This window comes from Lampris incognitus, chromosome 13 (genome assembly GCF_029633865.1).
Source record: "Lampris incognitus isolate fLamInc1 chromosome 13, fLamInc1.hap2, whole genome shotgun sequence".
Lineage (NCBI taxonomy): Eukaryota > Metazoa > Chordata > Actinopteri > Lampriformes > Lampridae > Lampris > Lampris incognitus.
Genome location: NC_079223.1, coordinates 8023233 through 8043384, shown reverse-complemented (window position 1 = coordinate 8043384; position 20152 = coordinate 8023233). Strand labels below are relative to the sequence as shown.

Below are 20152 nucleotides of genomic sequence, written 5' to 3'. Positions count from 1 at the left end.
CGGCAGCTACTGGAACCAATAGGCAGCGCCGCCCACCTCCGTGGGCGGAACCCGACGCGACGCGTCGACCAATCGCCGACGAGGTTTAGCTCCGTCCACGTTAGATCGATCCTGATAGGACGATAAATACGTGGACGAATACGTTACAGGGGGACGTTCTACAGACCGCAGAAGCCATTTTGTGATGATGTCCCTGTTGAAAGTGCCCAGGAAGATGCTGATATCAACGAAAATGGTCACATTTCTGTGTGTTTCTCCCTCCGTCTCCTCTATTTCACCATGGCAGCTCTCCACCGACGGGACATTAGCAAAGCGGGGTGTCAAGCTGTGTTCACTGAGTTAAAACGTCATTGACATGAAAGAGGAGAGTGTCTGTTTACTGTCTCCCTGTCGAGACATGTAACACCGTGAGTTTTTTCCAGTCTGAAATTTTCCAGCATCTCTCACAACCCAACGTCTCCTTGAGTGATTGAGTCATTCACTCTTGTACCGGAGAAGGGAGGCAGATCCGTTTCCAATGGCTTCTGTGAGCCTTGTTTCCAGTCCCCCCACCCCTGTTCTTGACAAAAACATGACAGACTCTGAGCTTGCAGGGGATGAAAGGTCGAGTAACAATCTTATGCAATTCTTAATACGCTCATTTGTGCGTTTCAGTGCTGTGGGTCTACATGCTTGTGATTTCGTTTCGTTATTTATTTTTTCCTTCTTCTTCTTCCAATCATTAATTGCAAGACAAACATTTTCAGGTTTTTTTTTATTTTTTTAATTTTTTATTATTTTTTTTTACTACCCCCCCCCTCTCCCCAACAAATCTTTGCATGCCTTTTTGGTGCAATGGAATGACGCTGTCCAAGTAGGCTAGATTGCTGTGTCCCATCGCCGCAATTCACGATCATTTCCGCGCAAAACATAGCGAGAGCCTCGTCGTTGTTCCGTGGGAAACAGGAACGGGTCCGTGGCTTCATTGTTGCGATCCGCAGGACGTTATGCTAATGACCGCGATGTGGTAACGCCACGCCCACCTTGGCACTTGACTGCCCCTGTCGAGCACCTTGCAGAACTGGCTGGTCACAACGTTGAGTTTGTTTGCCTAAACCGAGTTTTGGCTGAGCTTCAAGTAAACCACGTCCGTGTGCCCTTGTGGTTAGTCTGCACCGTCCGTGTCTCAGTCTGCTCCCAGTGACGTTGTCTTTCCTTTTTTTTTTGTTGCATATAAACCTTGCGTTAACCAAGCTTCTAGGGGGGGGTCTGCAAAAGGTCAAGACTTCTTAAAGTTAGAGTAAGATATTTGACAAACCTTTTGTTTTGTGTGTCAGATCTTCATAAACCTGCTACCTGCCTAAGGGATGCAGTTTTTGCGTGGTGTGGCGGCTCGGGGCCGGGTTCTGCAGAGGTTTTAGGTCAGGGAATATGTGCGGTGATCCCATTTCATGGTGTTTGTGTTAGACCTTGCTATGTACCCCATTCTTCTTCTATAATAGCTGGAGTCATTACGGTTTCATAAAGCCATTACCAAGGAGGGTAGCAGAGAGGGTGGTTCATCGCGTCACGACAGTGTGTGATTTTTTGCATGGACTATCGCTCCTTTCGGACGCAATTTTAAGGGGTATACTTTTGCATGATGTATTCTGTTTTGATTTCTTTTCAGGGTGTCCTTTTCGGACCATCTGCGAGGAACTGTTCGTTTCTATGTTGAACGTTTGAATGACCGTCGCCCCAAGTTCAATCATTTTTAACTTGGACCAGTCGCTGCTAAAGCATGCAATTCTTGACTTTTAACCATCACATTTTCTGTTAACTTACCCATTAACATTGCAACTAATTAGTTTGACATACCTTCCCAATCCCTGCTTTAAACATGTTAAGATCTGCAGAAGCAGCATGCTACTTTAAGTGATTTCTGCCTACATCGGTTCAGTCATATCCCAGAATTTTTTTGAAAACATTTATCAAAATGTATTTGAAAATCTTTATGGACTTAAATAGGTGTCGAAACTACACTAGCATATTTTAGAGAAAGTCACAGTTCCTTCGGGGTTGTGTCTAAGAATATACTGACCTCCTTGTCATCTCGGTGACAGACGTTTGTGTCTCTTAGCAGTACGTGCGTTGAACCCCAGCCTCCAGTGTTGGACGCTAACAACTACCTCCTGGTATCAAGTCAAACACTGGTTCTCTTTCTTGTGTAACAGCCCCTTTAGTGAGGTTCAACATGATCTTCATTTCTGAAGCCAAATGGACGTAAACAATATTCCATCAACTTCAGTATGTAAAGTGCACCACTGTCACTGAAATTCAGTCGAGTCTTGCTGTTTTGCGACCCGAATAACACATATTTACCCAAAACAAGCTACGGCCCTACTTACACCAAGCCAAGATTATGTGCTGCAGCTCAATGGCAAATAGCCTGTTTTTCTCTGCAGAGGTATTTTCATTTGCCTATGATGGAAAAATCTAACGCGGTTCCCTCATCATAACAACGAACACTTGCTAGCATGAGATGAATGCATGGCCTTGAAAAACTGTCGGGGATATTTTAATTCTGGACAGGCTCTGTAGAGACCTAAATGGCAGGAATCATAGTAATTTTTCATAAATGGGTAAGAGGGAGTAAACTCGGTAAACCACTAACACGATTTAAAAACGGTTTCTAAACAAAGTCTGACCCCAAGTAGTTGTGGGTACTTGTAACTAATGGCGTTCTCGCTCACCTGACCAGAGAGACGTTTAATTACTCCTGACAAACGCCACGCACTGTGTCTTTCTCTCTACAGAGAGGACGGCGAACTGGAAGACGGAGAAATAGACGACGAGGGAATCGGGATTGAGGAGGAAGGCAAAGAACCCCAAGAGGTGCATGAGGACAGGGTAAAGGAGCTGCAGAAGGAGAAAGAAAAGGATAAAGGTAAAGACAGAGCTGACAAGACCCACAGGCACTCCAGGAAAAGATACAAAAAGACACGAGAAAAAAAGAGGACCAAAAGGAGGAGGCGTGACAGACAAAAAGTAAGAATGGTTAAGTTACTATCACTCGGCAAATCATTATCCCGACTGGAAATGACACGAGAGCGTTGTAGGCCGATATCGTGTTTGCTTTTATGCTTTGATGCAGTTCTTCTTTTTTACAGCCCGCTTGTTTTTAAGTGGCTCCTCTGTTTCTCTTGTCAGCACCACTCTCCCTCCAGCAGCTCCAGCACTGATAGCTATGACTCGGACTATGACCGTCCAGAGAGGACCAAAAACAGGAAGGGCCAGGGATCTAACAGAGAGTCCAACGGACAGCCCTCCCAGGTGAGTTCCCAACAGAGGTGTTGGATTTGAATGTGAATAGTTAGCGTGAGTAATATGTGACGCTGCTCTCCAACTCTCAACTTTCCAGCACGGTCGGGATTCGAAGGGCGGGCACGGCAATTCGCAGAGGTCGCCGCAACACAAGGGCAGCGACTTTGACAAGTACAGCGATTACAGTGACGACAAGTATGACTACGAGGAAGAACAGGACGACTACATGGACGAGATGTCAGAGTATCAGCACTCGAAAGACTCGTCCTCTGCCGGTCAGGGCAGGGGACGCCACGCTAAGGAGCAGATGAAGAGGGCCAACATGAGGGGGCTGCAGAAGCATCCGTGTATGATTGCATATTTGTATTTGATATCTTATTTGCGGCGGCGCAGTGGTTAGCGCGGTCGCCTCGCAGTAAGAAGGTCCTGGGGTCGAACCCTGGGGTAGTCCAACCTTGGGGGTCGTCCTGTGTGTGGAGTTTGCATGTTCTCTCCATGTCTGTGTGGGTTTCCTCCGGGTGCTCCAGTTTCCTCCCACAGTCCAAAGACATGTAGGTCAGGTGAATCGGCCGTACTAAATTGTCCCTAGGTTTGAATGTGTGTATGTGGGCCCTGAGATGGCTGGGTGGCCTGTCCAGGGTGTCTCCCTGCCTGCAGCCCAATGACTGCTGGGATAGGCTCCAGCATCCCCGTGACCCTGACAGCAGGATAAGCGGTTTGGATAATGGATGGACGGATGGATTTCATTTGGCATTCTTCCAGTAGTCTTTTAACTTGACTGATGATTGAGTTTTATACCTTATGCGATTCATTGTGTTACCTTTGATTGAATGTTCTCTATTTCTATATCACAAATGTAATTACCCTTTCACACTGGACGCACCGTCTCTGTGAAAGCATCCACTTGGGGTTGGTCAACCCTGCAAATCGACCTTTGTCACATTCAGGGTTGAGAGCCAGGCCAAACTCTGCCTCCCTTGTATAAATCTTCAGCTCTTAACCCACTTTGTTCTGTCTGCCATCTTTTGACAATGCTCGTATGACATTCCTGTGCATGAGGCTTGGTGTGAACGGCCTTCAACACAGTGTTTAACCAGTGATTGAATTATAAACACTTTAACCAAGTTGTCTCCCGCAGTCGGGCAGAGGGGACGAGGCAGAGGGGGCGGACCAGGCAGAGGACGTGGGATGCTCAATAAGAATAAGAAGCTCAAGGGGAAAGGCTGGGGAGGACGAGGAAGAGGTCGAGGAGGAGAGCTGGGCGGGGACGGGATGACACCAGTAAGTCTGGTCTATTACAATGATGGGCCCGTGAGCTAAACTGGATCTGATTAGTTGTTGACTGAGTGCAATGTGGATAACAAGTTAAATAACCCTTAAAATAGCTTTTAATCATGGGTCTTCATTGACACCTACCTGTATTAAAACAATGATACCGTAAAGGAAAGCCCTAATTTATTTTTTTTTGGCTGTTGGGCTATGTACTAATGTTATCAGTAGAAGAAAACGATCTGAGCTCAAGACATTTTTCTTTCTTCGGCGTAGGACGGAAAAGGTTCTCCTGGTTTCCAGAAGAAACGCCCCATAATGAGCAAGGAGTTCATCAATCAACACACGGTTGAACACAATGGCAGATACATCTGCAAATATTTCCTCGAGGGTCGATGCATCAAGGTACCGTCACTCACTAATGCATTTGAGTCTTGCATAATAACATGTGAATATTGATCCTACAATAATAATGATTCTCATGATGACGTGCTTCCTCATCAGGAGTTTACTAATTGACTTTTAACTTTTTCTCCACTTAGGGGGAACAGTGTAAGTTTGAACATGAGCTTGTTGTGCCAGATAAGAAAAAGGAGCTCTGTAAATTCTACCTCCAAGGATACTGCAGTAAAGGAGAGAATTGCATTTACATGCACAATATCCTTCAGTGGCAGCCACACGTATGAACTGTCTAAATGTGTCGTTAAGTAATCCTAATCCACCGAAATGCCAAAACACCATTTCAGTCTCAGTACGCCAACTGCTCCTTAACCTCTGCTTGCACATGAATATCCTTGCAAGTTCTTCCATACAGGAGCGAAATGTTATCAGGGAGACAACTGCAAATTCTCCCATGAGGCTTTGACCGATGTAACCAAAGAGCTGCTCGATAAGGTAAAGCAAAGTAATGTGTGTCCCATCAGATGTTTAACAGCACAGACATCACCCGATAATGGTTTGACTCTGATATTAAAAATGTGTCGTTATACTCTGCTCTCTCGCAGATAATAAGTACCGAGGAGGAGAATGCCCACGAGGATGAATTGGAGCTTGAGGACCTGAGGAAGCAGGGCATTGCCCCACTACCAAAGCCTCCTCCAGGGGTGGGGCTGCTACCAACCCCTGGCCAAAACAGCCCACCAGATGGAGCCTCTGGTCAAGGTGGAAAGAAGATCCCGTCTCTGTTTGAAATCAAGGTTCAGCCTACAGATGACCTGGTACAAAAGATTGCTTTTAGGTAACCAAGCTGGCAAATAATCCCTGATGAAACTTTTATTGAATGTTTGGGTCTTTTCCTCAGTTGATCTGATTAGATAATTGTTTTTTGGTTTTTTGGTTTTTTTTCAGTGGCACAAACTTCCCCCCTGGAACCCAGTTTCAGGGAGAAGGCACCAACCAGTATAGTGCTGGCCCAGAGGACACACAGAGTGGAAATGTGATGCCTTCAGGTCTCAGTGTGCCTTCTGTTCCCCCACCTGGGTCACCTGGTCCACCTGGTCCACCTGGTCCTATGGGTCACCCGACAGGCCCACCCATGCCACAGAGTCCCCCAGGACAACCACCACCACATGGATTTCCAATGCAGTCCCCTCCTCTGCCTAGGCAGCCCCCACCCTTTCATGGGAACCGACCCAATATCAACCCCCAGATGAACATGCAAAGGCCTCCGTTCCCTCCTGTGCCGGATCTGCAGATGCTACAGAGTCTCTTCCCTTTTCCATCTTTGGGTCAGAACCCGGTAGAATTCTTTAGCAATATCCTCAGAACCCAGGCCATGGGTCAAGGAGGTTAGTATCACATGAATACTATAGCAATAGAAATAACACTAATTGAGAAAGTAAACTAAAACTAATCATTACCCAGAAAATCACATTTTCATTTTCATTAAAGGTACACTACGCAGGATTGGCACAGTAGCGGCGTTTGTTGTCTGTTGTACTTCTGCAGTTGCATACAATAACACATTTTTGATGCCTAAACGTCTTCTTTATACCGCCATAAACTACCTTGAGTTAAGACATGAGTTTATACAGAACAAATTGCATCCACTGGGCAGTCAACACACCGAGTAGTTTTGTTGCTAAAGCCTCAATTTTCTTGTCGTCACGTATATTCACGCACTAAGGAGAGACGATCACTAATGTGTCTTCAATAGGTTTGAATAGGGTTAATAAATGGTGGTAGGTAGACAAGATGTTATGGCATCAAGCCTTTGTTACTCTGTGCCACAACAGCTTTGGTTATACCTTTAGAAGCCATTAAGGGGCGCTGTAGTCCCAAACTTGCATAGTGTCGTTTTAACGTTGCAATAGATTAATAATTCATCTGTTTTATGTCTCTCCCTGTCTTTTCCTTATTGTAGTTGATCCCAGTCTGGCCTTCATTCAGAACCTTCAACAGCAGATGGGTGCAGACTCACAGGTGCAGTCTTTACCACCAGCAGTGCAGAAAGCTCTCTTTTTACACCTGACCCAGCAGCAGCAGCAACTGCTTCCCCAACAACAACAGCAGCAGCTGCCACAGCAGCAGGGGAACGAGCTGCAGCGGTTGGAGGGCCAGGATGAAACGAATGTAAACCCAGGTGAGTGTGAGCATTTGTTAAAAACATAGCTGATGCCATGCAAGAGTTCCTTCAGGAAGAACACTATCAAAACACCAACTTTTTTTTACAGATGAAACTACAAACTGGTACTCCAGTGATGAGGAGGGTGGGAACTGCGTCTCATCCATCCTGAAATCTCTCAGTAAGCAGAATGAGATGCACCAGGGACAACCGTGTCAGTCCAAGCCCCCCCAACCCATCACAGCAGCTCCTGCCCTGGATGACCCAAGGCTGCTGAAGGAGAGAGCACCACCCAGTGACCCGCGCATGAAGGTGGACCCACGACAGCGACCCCCAGACTTGAGGAAAGAGCCAGATGGAGCCGTGGACCCGCGACTCCCCAGGGACCCCAGGAAGGGGAGACCTGCGGAGCCAAGCTCCTATCGTCACCAGAACCCACCAGTTTCTCATAAGCCTCCTACTGGGGAGGAGGATGAGGAAGGAGAGCGTGAGCTCAGGGATAGAGCTGCCCTGATCCCTCTGGATCCCAGCCCTGGTGTAGTGCTGCGAGACCCACGTTGCCAGCTAAAACAGTTCAGCCACATCCGGGTGGACATCCTACTGCAGAGACCAGCCTTTGCTCAGACAGTGGTATGGGCCCCTGAGGATCTCATCCCTCTCCTGGTCCCTAAACAGGAACACTCCATCAACTTGCCCCTCCCGCCCCTTATTGCAGACGCTCAGATGAACCGTACAAATCTGGCCGAGGATCCTCCAGTCACAACTCCACCACCCATCGACCCAAGGCTGGCGGCTGCGCGTCTGAAGGAGGGTGTGGGTCGATTGCCCGCCAGGACTCTGGAGTCTCGATCTTCGACAGAGAGACCTCTTGACCCCTTACGCCAGCACAAGGCCATGGATCCTAGACTCAAACGTACGGGAAGTCTGGACTCTAAGCTGCCAGTACCGAAGGAGGTCTCCTCTCTTGGAGGTGTTGTCGACCCCAGGCTGCAGAGAGCCAGTGCTGGTTCCTCCCCGAATACCGCCCGAGCCAAGCCTGAACCTGAGAGGCTGCCCCCATATGCCCCTCGTCTGGCCTCATCTGGGGTAGGGTTGGAGAGTCCCACAACGATACTAGGGGGTATCAGCTTGTACGATCCACGTAATCAGGCTGAACAGGCCCAGAAGGACCAGGCAGAGCCTCGTAAAAAGGCAGGAATCCTGAAACACCCGAAGAAAGAGAGTACCCCACCATCCTCACTGTCACCAACACAGCGAAGAGGCTCATCAGAAGAGGCAAAAATTGTTGACAGTGCTTCAGATGGATCCCCCAGTCAGCCTCCATTGGCAGCTCCCAGCATGCCCGCAGTGCTGCCTGTTTCACCAGTCAATCCCCCCGCAGTGCATAACCTCCCCATTCAGGCACTCGCTGGGCTCATCCGACCCCAGTACACTGACCCCAGGCAGGCCAAACCAGGGGGGCAGGGCTCTGCGGGGCTACAAGAGGAGGAGCAAGAGAAGAGGGAGCCGAAGGAGGAAGGCATGGAAGTCGAGGAACCAAAGCAGGAGGAACATGTGTTGGAGGAGGAGGCAGACGATAGGCCATTGAAGGATGTGTTCAAGACCTTTGATCCCACTGCCTCTCCTTTCTGTCAGTAACACTGTGACACGGCAAAAGAGAAATGTACACAAATGTATAGTGAAAAGGCATATCGTTGAATCTTTATTGACCTTTACAAAAATCTATTTATTTCTGTATATAAAACTGTATGTAAAGTAATCCCCAGTAGAATCACATGCTATCCGGCACACCTTTGTAATGTTCTTCACTGCTGTCAGTTTGACAGGGTTAAAATGCTGGATATAAGCACAGACTCAGTGTGTAGTTCCTCTGAGCATAACGTCTATGTGAAAGTATAAGTGTGTTAAGGCCTTTGTTGTCATTTATTCTGAACATATTTGGTATATTCCGAAGAAACTGAAAAATCGGAACGATACGATGAAGTTTTGCGATATTTGGTATGGACTAAGAAGTTATTTCCTTAAGTAAATAACTTGTTAGGTCAGTAACTTTAGCTCAACTCCATCTGTCAAGTCTGCGAGTATAGAATATATCTCATGCCATATGGAAATACCACAGAGTGACAGAAAAGTCTCCAACCGTAGCTTTTATCCTTCATGAATTTTGTATTTGAGAATTGATTTAAAAATGTTTTTTTGTTTTGTTATGACTTTTATGCTACTATTCACTTTTGTGATAAGGGATTTCTCAATGGTCTGAAGCAGTTTTGTGACACATTTAAATTTTTTTACTACACTCACCTATATATATATGCTTCGGTGAACTGTCACGAATTGCTCAAAAGTCACTAGGGTCTCACAGGTGTTATATTTTTCCAGTTCTTATTGTTGATAGTTATGAAGAACAAGCTGCTTTCTGAGAAGCCCAGTGTCCTCCACAGATAACTGAAGTAGTGTCTACGTTACGATGTTGGTATATATGTTACTAGAATGGCCATGTTTTCTTTTTTGTTTGGTTTCGTGAGAATATCACTCAATGTTGAACCTGAACTGTCAGTATTGATTGTCGACTGTTCATGAGTCATATTGGATCACTACGTGTGCTACGAGGGGGGGAATCCTCCTCCTGTGAAATATTTTATAGTTAGTTTGATTCGGTATATATCTATGTGCAGTGCTGCCCTTGTTTAAGAGATACTAAGCTATGTGCTTTTTTTTATTGTGCCCAGTCACATTTGAAGTGCTTATTTTATATCACGTATGCAGTGTTTTGTTGTTGTTGTGATGGATTACCGCTTCATTAAGGCCGTCGGTGTGGTGGTTAGGGTTGTTAAATACGGTTCAAGTACATTATAAGGAACACTAATAATCCCCATCCCATTTTAAATGCCTTTATTCTATATACATATATGAAATAAAAAGAGAAGAAATATTGTCCATTTTACTCTGAAACAAAGTGGATTTCTCTCTTCTGCAGTGTGCAGGAGCTGCAGCTGCATGGTATGCACGAGGTCAAATATCTGCTCTGATGCAAAATGGAACCGGCCATTCAGACTCCCTAAAGGCTCCTTAAACAAAGATAGTGAATCCCTACCAGCTGCAGGCTGTCTGCGCTGTGGCTGACCCTGCATGCTGACTGTGGAAGGAAGCAGGAGCACTGACATGAGAAATCCCCCACAGGGATCAAGAAAGCATCACATTATTACCACCACTGGATGGATTATCACACTAGGAGAAGTTAAAAGTGGGCAGTAGTCATTTGTAGCTCTCTTGTGGGTGGATTGGTGGGGCCAGACTGGGTGCGACAGGACGGGGGGAGGTCTTCCTGAGACCCAGGTCGTCTGTTTCGGGGTTGGATTTCTGCTGGGCCCGGTGGATCTGCAGGTTCCTCCTCCATTGGAAACACAAGGCCGCAGCCTCTGCACCGTCTGAATCCGGCTCCGGTTGTCTCAGACCCTGGTGTAAAAGGGGAATCTTAATAAATAGAGCATCCAAACAACAGAGCATGAGTGACCTTAATCTAAGATGTAGATGATTTAATGACATTGCAGATGATCCAAAATGTTACTGCATCATTAATAATCTTCATGAGTACCTTAATGCAGGCCGTCTCTGCCGCCCGGACTCCCATCAATACTGTCTGCAGTAGATTCTGTGCATTCTTCACCAGGATCTCATCCGAGGATTTACATCCAGGCGTCACGGCATTGACACTGAATGACAATAACAAAATTGAAATTTTTTAAAAGCTATTGATGTTGATTATACTAGTTTCATCATATTTTAGTTAGGAAAACAATTTTGGAGGAGGTCCATATTGATACCAGGAGAGGATATTGAGCTGGTTAGTGATGGTGAGAATCTGCTCGACGATGAGGGAAAGCTCCACTGTGCACCGTTTGTCCAGACAGTGGCTGGCAATGACTCTGACAAACTGGGTGATTGATTGACAGTTTGAGATCACCTCCTTAGCTGTGTCAGAAAATGCATCTTTATTCTGAAACAGAGAAATCAATGAGTTCAAGGTGATGTGAGTAAACACAGTGTGGTAAGTATACAGGCCACACAGTACGATGACATCTAGCAGTCTTCACCGGTATCGGTCCTTTCTTCCTCAGGTATTGAGTCATGTAGTATATCTTGTCAGCCATCTTCCTGGTCACCTGGACAATGCGGTTGTCCTGGGGATCCCAGCTGTCAGTTTCTTGCTTTAGAAACAATGAAGTATAGGCGAGGGAAGAGGCCTCTCTCCGAGCAATAGACTTGAATCCATCCTGTAAAGAATGATGTAGAGATGAATTTAGTGTAAAATGCAAAATCAACACTGAAATTTTAACTGTGGAAAACTCCGTATGGCTGAGATACCCACATGTTTTTCCAGGTCCGCTTCATGTATGGGCACAGTAGGTATGGGTATACGAGTAGCTCCTGCATGCTCTGTAGCTCCTGCGTGTTCTGTAGCATGCTCTGTAGCTCCTGCATGTTCTGTAGGCCTATGGCTGGTTTGCATGGGCATCAAGGTGGTCACAGTTGGAAATTGCCCCTGTTTTAAAGTTGTAGGGATTGCTGTCAGTCTGGTTTCAATCTCTTCAGGGGCCCTGCCCTGTAGACTGGCCTTGATGCGCTCTTTGGCTGCTTGGTGAAGTCCATCGACCTTATTGATCTCCTCCACCACAAAGTGAGCCTTGGCTGACCAGCACTGTGTCTGGACTTCAAGGCTTAGGGTGTCGCTAATACACCGAGTCTCCACCATAAGCTGAGCTCTGCTTACTATATCAGAGATCTGAAAGGCCAGGTGATCGTTGATTGACCTCAGGTTGGAGCGAGAGCGAGGGTCTCGGATGTAGTTGAGGCAATCTTCAACACTTTTAGTTGCAGCTTTAACATTTTCAAGCAGTGTTTGTGCTGCATTTTCAAACTGTTCAGCAACTGTATTATTGTCCTCCCAAGGGTGTTTGACTGCCAAATAGGCAACATTAAAAATATTTCGAATCGAAGTCACATAGTCCTTATTTGCTTTGCCCAAATGACCAGACAGTACTCTGGTTTTGATCAAAAGTTTTCTTTGAAAGAATTCTGACTTTGCGAGTTGCAGAACACTTGGTGTTAAACTGAAATCCTCAGCCATCCGTAGGTAGTTCTCGGTGAACGTTTTCAGTTCATCTTGAAATTGTGCATATTGTTTCACTTTATAGGTACTTTTACAGTTCAGACTGGTCAGTCTTGCTGCCTCCTGAATGCGTAGAGAGTTCTCATACAATGCTGATAGTTTCTTTTTGGGGCTCATCTGCCTCATCGCAGTTGATGTGCCTAAAATCTTATCCAAAGAATTTAACAAAATCTGAACTGACACGGCCCACAGCATACACGGTGCCTCTAGTCGAGCCGCTTGACCTTCGGAAGAGCTGCAGAGCTCTGAGAGATGCCTCGTGTTGTTCTGGGCTTTATTTAATTTGCTGTGTAACGCAGTGAAACTCTCCTGACTGTCATTTTGATTCGTTATGTCGGAAGATGTCAAGAGCTGGACCACGTCACCGCACAAACTCGTTACTTGGCTGAGTTGCTGCACAACAGCGGCTAACATAGTCGGTTGGTTGGCAAGCATAGTGTGAATAGCTTGATACCAGCTTCCAGCCACTGGCATCAGGATCTTCCGGATGTTGTTTATCAGGTCTGAAAACATTGTGCTGTATTTGCAGACGCTCTCTGTGCCCGTCGCTGAGCTCATAGCAGTCTCCTGAGCAGTCTGGACAAGAAGGGGTGTCAGTGACACCAGCTCTGCCCTGAAGTTACCCAGTGTCTCACCATCCACATCATCAAATATAGATGAGGCCTCCTTTGCAGCTTGAGCGTAACAGTTTGACAATTCAAGAACACCTGTACAGGCTTGGTTCAGGACTGTCACATCTTTCCCTTTAGTCACAGCCATGACTTCATATAAAATGGGCAATAGCTCAAAATCAAGAGGCTTACAGATCAGTTTTAGCTTGTCCGAGACAGCTGGCATCTGCAAATCATTGCTGTCATTTTTATGACCCATCACCGCTTCCATGGTTTTTCGTTCCGAGTGCTTCTCCCCATGGTCCATTTGTAGATCTCTTTCTTTAACCTCCTCGACAGGGCATTCAGCTTTATGATCCAAGTGTAGTCCATCAGACTGTTTGATCGATGAAGGTGAATTTGAAACCAGAGGCTGGCGCGCATCCTCTCGCAGTGGGCTGAGGAGATGAGGATGCTGTTGGCCATCCAGCCCCTGTCTAAGCACTTTAAAGTTCTGGATTGCTGTGAAAACATCATCAGAAAAGAAAGAGTATACCTCCACGTTTAGACTGGAGCCAGCAAGTATGTCTCGGACTGACCCAGTCAGTTTGGTTTGGGATGACTGAGCCTGTTTCAACAGGACCAGGAGGCCATTCCTGTAGATGGGGTCATCGCTCCGGTCCAAGTGCCTCTTGACTGAGTGGATCACCTGCCTCATATGACAGATAAGGTTGTTGGCATGCTCATAAAATAGTTTAAAGTTCTGCTCCTTGTATGCAGCGTCACATCCATCCCGGTCTCTGACTATCTCTTGAATAGCTACACTGGTGAAGTCCCTAACATCCATGACATCACTCAGAGCATCTTGTAGCTGGCTAGTCTCCTCTGCCCATCTCTCACAAAGCTCCTGGAGACTTTGAATGGTTTGTGGTGAATTATCACCCAGCTCCAGGGACAGAGATGCGATCCCGGCCCTGAGCCTTGTGAGGCAGGTGCGTGAGTTTTCCACATTCTCTAGACTCTTTGCATCAACAGCCACAGCAGAGATAAAACTTGCAATCTGGACAATTCTGTCAGTGTGAGATATTAAGTCTTCCAGCAGAGGTTGGACATAGTCCAGATCCACCTCTGGAGTTACTGCATCCAGGACTCGTCTCGTCACACTCACCAATTCTTCGAATGTTGATGACGCTGTAAGAAATACATCCAAGACCTGATAGATTACAGTTGTCATCAAGTCTCTGTCAAGCATTTGTATATGCTGTGTTAAGGAAATACAAACGTTCTCCAGATAATCCTTCGGACGAGCTGGATCCTTTGAAAACTTCAAAACCTTTGTTATCTCTGACCACAACTGCAAGACATGTTGACAGTGACCTACCACCTTTTGCTGAAACTCTCTGCGAGAAGTGTTTGCCACCACCATACAGTGGAAGACAAGATCTCGCACTATGCTGTCTAAGCTGCTGTGTTGGAGCGAGGACACAGAGCAATTGGCAAGTAGCTCTAACAGATCATTACGTCTCTGGGTGTAATACCCACTTGGACCGGGGGATCCTCCGCAGCATTCGTTCTTGACTGTAGCGATGATGTCAGCGACCGTGCCCTCCACCTTGTCCACAATGTATTTCTTGGCTGCTTGGGCCTGCTCACTCACAGGGTGTTTGATGGTTGTGTACATTGCGGTGTGCAGCATGGAGATACACTTGCCCAAGGTTTCCAGAGAGTCGAGTAGACGTTTTCTTTGGCCAGGATCCTGTAAGGAATTTGCCCTCTCCACTGTCAGATTTTTGAAGAGAAGCAGAGCCTCAGAAAACACCTGGAAGAATTTGAGCAGCGAACTGATATCCAGGGAAGAACCCAACTCGGAGAGACTCTTCAAGACCCCGTCAGCAGCTGCCAATATTCTCCTGACAGTTGCGTCATCTTCCACTAATAGGACCTTGAGAACACACAGATGAATAACGTGCTACTGTCAACTGAAATTTTTCTCAAACTCCTCTTTTTTATTTTTTACATCATTCTGCTTTGTTTTTAAAAATTTACCAGAACAACGTCTCACATAACTGGACTAATACTAAAAGATTTTAAGCATACAAACTCTAGTTTGTATGCAAATTCAGTAAACATTTGTGAATTCAAGTATATTTGTTTGTTTTATATTTAGGTATTATTCGTTAAATTGTAATGAGAGTACATAGTAAACACATATGGTGTGTTTAAGTTGATTTGATGTCAAATATCCCTTCTGCATTGTTTCTCAAACATTTACTCAGGATCAGATGCTACATCTCATCTCCTGTCACTCATACGTCCTCATATGACAGAAACGGTGTCATATACGACTTTGCTGTGACCAGAGACCATTCATTCACTGTGGTCTCCCATAGGCAGGAGCAAGACAAGAGGAGTTTAATTGGACTCACCTTCTGCTATGTTATAGCAAGCTACACTTAATGGGCAGAATTATGAATGTGCCGGTATCAAAGACAATGACTGAATTGCCCCTTTTTTTTCTAGCTTACAACTGACAAGTAGTGTCGTGCTATTACTATTATCATGTGCCATTACAGATACAGTATATAAGATGTAAAATTTCAGACATGCATTTTATGCATTGGGTCATTTTCCTATTTCTATGCAAGTAGAGCAGCTCTACGATGTACAGCGACTTGCTGTGCTTTTGCCTGCTGCGGGGAAACGTGTATTCCCACACAAGTCAACAATTCTATAACGTTTCTTTTTTTGCATCAGATTTTCGAGACCAGACGAAAAGCAAAATCAACCGTGGCCTACTTTGACCACCCCCAGAAAGACATGTTGTGTAGCGGTGATAAGTTCCTCCCTATGTTCAGCCAAGGTGGGCTGGATGCTGAGTTTCTGAGCAGCCAGTAAGACGTGTTGTCCGGACACCGTCACCGACTCCAGCAGGGAGGACAAGTCCCGCTGCACCACCTCGTCCTCGGTCTCCGAGATGTGCCTGGAAGCAGACAGAGCCCGCTGTTCATCCCCATAACTCAGTGACATTTCAATCAAACTCGTTTTCCGGGACTTTTCATGCGACACCGTCCACGTGGCTTGCGGTTGCCCACGGACAGTGATTTTGTTCGGTATTCGCTATCAGAAGAAGCCTCAGCAGTTTCTAAACCGTCTGTAAATGTCGGCCGCTCGCTGGTGTCGCCCACCAGACCTGGACCACCATGTGCCGTCTCGGCGGCCATCAAATATGGCGCAGAAATACGCGCGCTCGGCTACAAACTACACGAAAAAATATAAAGTTTTATAACTCATCGTCTTTTTCACGAACTCGGTTACAAAAATTTTTTTTTTTCCCTGGACCCGATATCCATATTTTTCCACCTGTTTTCCGTGACCGGAAAACGCGTCTGTAAACTTCCAGGTTTTCCCGGAAGCGCGGCAGCCCTGCGGCGGTGCGCGGACGTCGGTCGTCTGCCGTGTCCTGTTGGAGCCCCAACCGGACTTATCTGTGTAACCGGTTATTTTCTTGCCCGGTGCGGGATTCGATACGAGATGTACCGCACCACAAGGCGACGTCACTAACCGCTCGGCTAAAGGGTCAGACCCGTTAACTAGGGGCTAACGTGTCTTATTAGTAGTTTACAGTCGTCACCCTCTCCCGGAAGCGCGCCCTCGCCCTTTGTTCTTCCCGCGCTCCGAAGAGACTTCTGAGGATCTGCACACTTCCGGATCCCGCCGCTGCCACCAATGTGACCGGTTATTTTCTTGACCGGTGCGGGATTCGTATGAGGTGTACTGCACCACAAGGCGACGTCGCTAACCGCTCGGCTAAAGGGTCAGACCCGTTAGCCCGTTAGCTAGGGGCTAACGTGTCTTATTAGTAGTTTACATCTGTTTACATAAAATATGATCTCGCCTTTATTTCTTTATTTATTTTCTGTTATTTTTATTTATTTTTTTATCATTTTCTCTTTTGTGTTTTTATTGTTTTTTTATCTTCAATCTATTGTTTTTGTGGCGTCTCGTGTGTCTCTATTTTGCTCTGTTTGAATGTATTTGAAGTATCAATAAAGTAAGAAAAAAAAAGAAAAAAGCCCAACCGGACCCCCCCCTCGCCCCCGCCCCCGCCCCCCGCGGACTTACCTGCAGGCCGCCGCCGCCATGTTGCCGGTGGCCCGGGCCGCCGCCGCCGCCGCGTCCTCCAGCCGGCCGAGCCGCTCGGCCCGCCGCGGCCCGTCCTCGCACAGCAGCACCAGGTGGCACAGGTGGCAGGCGAGCGGAGCCACCACCTGCTCCAGCGCCACCGTCTTCATCAGGCCACGGTCGAAAAGCGAAGCCATCGCTGGCAGGCCGATACCCGCAGGCTGCCGAACACAAAGGCAGGGAGCGGCGTTGTGGTTTCACGCGGCGCGCTTGTTGCGCGTCATCCATTATTCAACGCGCTCGCGGGGAAGCCCCGGGTCACCTGATATCTGCGTTTACACGGCGACCGGTGTCAGCTGACTGACACGTAACCCCGCCGGAGGCCTGTTGATGTTACACACAGGCCTCCGGCGGCTGGCCGGTGCAGGACGCTGGGGCGCCGCCCTCCTCAGACGTCAAGAGATAAAAATCTACTTAACGTGTTGAATATAATGTAGTTGTATGACGCAAATAATGATGAAATAAAGGCGTTTTTCAGTCTGTGAGCGCCTGTCAGCAGCATTGAATGTTGGTTCAAATGGTATTTGGTTGGTTTCTGTCTGAATACATATACTTCCTGGGTGAATACATATACTTCCTGGGTGAATACATATACTTCCAGTCTGAATACATATACTTCCTGTCTGAATACACATACTTCCTGTCTGAATACATATACTTTCAGTCTGAATACATACACTTCCTGTCTGAAAACACATGCTTCCTGTCTGAATACATATACTTTCAGTCTGAATACATATACTTCCTGTCTGAATACACATACTTCCTGTCTGAATATATATACTTCCTGGTTGAATACATATACTTCCTGGGTGAATACATATACTTCCAGTCTGAATACATATACTTCCTGTCTGAAAACACATACTTCCTGTCTGAATACATATACTTTCAGTCTGAATACATATACTTCCTGTCTGAATACACATACTTCCTGTCTGAATATATATACTTCCTGGTTGAATACATATACTTCCTGGGTGAATACATATACTTTCAGTCTGAATACATATACTTCCTGTCTGAAAACACATACTTCCTGTCTGAATACATATACTTTCAGTCTGAATACACATACTTCCTGTCTGAATATATATACTTCCTGGTTGAATACATATACTTCCTGGGTGAATACATATACTTTCAGTCTGAATACATATACTTCCTGTCTGAATACATATACTTCCTGGGTGAGGGGCGCCGGCCAAACCATACCTACCTTATGTAAGCCCTCAGACCTGTGGCGAGCAGGTGACCTGAGGCTGCTGTCTGATTGGTTTCTTCAGTTCTCCCAGACACTCCCACTTTTGTTGGCAGCGAATTGGTAGTTTTAATGTTTTTTGATCTGATGTGATTGGACAACTCTCGTGGCTGTCAATCATGTTCACACCCACCACGACGCCTCGTCTCGACTGTCAATCATCCACCGTCTACGAGCCCTGATAACATCTATAGGCCACATTGTCCTTCTTAATAACTCCGTGACTGTGTGGACATTAAAGCAGCTGGCAGGTGTGCTGCACCAAGGTAAATTGCGCCCCCCCCCACATTTTTTTAGGACCAGCCGCCACTGGACTGACAAATTAACGGAAAAACCTGAATGCTTGACCCCTACAGAGAGGGGTCGTGTTGGGGGGGGGGCTCTGTTACGCTGTAGGGGGCATTTTCCTGGCATGGTTAGGGTCCCACTTGTTCCCCTGCAGGGATGGGCAACATGATCCAGAAAGGGCTGGTGTGGGTGCAGGTCTCTGTTCCGACCAAGCAGTTACACGCCTGAGTCTACAAATCAAGGTGCTTTGCAAAGACTTTCAGTTGCCTAATAGAATCAGGTGTGTAACTGCTTGGTCGGAACCAAGACCTGCACCCACACCGGCCCTTTCTGGATCATGTTGCCCACTCCTTGCAAGGGTCACTGCAAATCAATATAAAGTTATTCTCAGTGATCACCTGTGATGAGACATTACTATGCTGATGGGAGTGGTCTCCTCCAGGATGACCATGCCTTCACCCACAGGGCCCCGGGGGGGGGGTCACTGGAGGGTTTGATGAGGATGAAAATGATGTAAGTCATATGCTATGGCCTTCACAGTCACCAGATCTCAACCCACTTGAACACCGATGGGAGACGTTGGACCGACGTGTTAAGGCAGCGCTCTCCACCACCACCACCACCATCAAAACACCAAATGAGGGACAATGTTTAGGAAGAATGGCGTCCATCCCTCCAGTAGAGCTCAGAGACTTGCAGGACAAGCAGCACTGAAGCCGTTCTGGAGGCCCAACACCTTACTGAGACACTTTACGTTGGCTTTTCCTTTCACTTGTCCCCCGTCTGTACGTTCATTCATTCAATAACGCGTCTTCTCTTCTGTCAGGGGGTGTGAGTGCGTGAGTCAACCCGAGGCGGCGCTGGAGCTGGAAACACAGAAAGGCACGTGAGGAGCTCGGCTTCTCACTTTTAAAACGACAACGGGCATTCCAGCGTACTTATACAGCGATAGAACAAGGTAACCAGCAGGGGGCGCCGCACCACAACAAGCCAAGCCTCGCTGGCTTTCTACTGAGAAACACACGCGCACACACACGCCACCTCGAGAGTTCAGTCTAAAATTTATCCACAGATAAATATACAACTTGAACATAAGTTTAAACATCAGACATATAGCACACTCTAATGCAAATGATACTCAGTGACAGTAGTATATTCAAAACAAATTCCAAAAATACCAATGTGTGATAGCAGTGACAACATACATGAACAACCATCTAACCATCACAGTTAAAATACACCAAAAAAAACACAAAAAAAAAACAAATGTCAAGTGTCGACTTTTCTGCATACGTTGAAAGCGGCAGGCTATAGTTTGCAGGTGCAGAACGAGCAAGTCAATGTGTATATCATACGTCATGCCAGTGGACTCCATGAAATAAAGTGTATCTAATACAAAAATACAACTCCTACAGTATGATGGAGGGCCAAGCCATCATATTGAGCCTTAAAGTGACTTTGCACTGAAGTTTGGAGGGCACTTTAAAACTCCGTCTGAGAGAAAATGAGGAACTGGTTCAGCCTAATTCTGGTACTTTGGCATTGCA

At 46.5% G+C, this 20152-nt stretch overlaps 1 protein-coding gene across 1 annotated transcript; it reads left to right on the top strand.

Annotated features, from left to right (window-relative positions):
- The first annotated feature begins 198 nt into the window (after nt 1-198).
- Nucleotides 199-8758, top strand: LOC130122799 (zinc finger CCCH domain-containing protein 6). The gene is made up of 12 exons (XM_056291825.1): nt 199-603; nt 2775-3006; nt 3169-3291; nt 3380-3629; nt 4421-4563; nt 4828-4956; nt 5094-5208; nt 5336-5445; nt 5556-5788; nt 5899-6338; nt 6914-7132; nt 7224-8758. The coding sequence occupies exons 1-12, from the start codon at nt 518-520 to the stop codon at nt 8750-8752; spliced, it is 3609 nt and encodes a 1202-aa protein (XP_056147800.1). The 5' UTR covers nt 199-517; the 3' UTR covers nt 8753-8758.
- The last annotated feature ends 11394 nt before the right edge of the window (nt 8759-20152 follow it).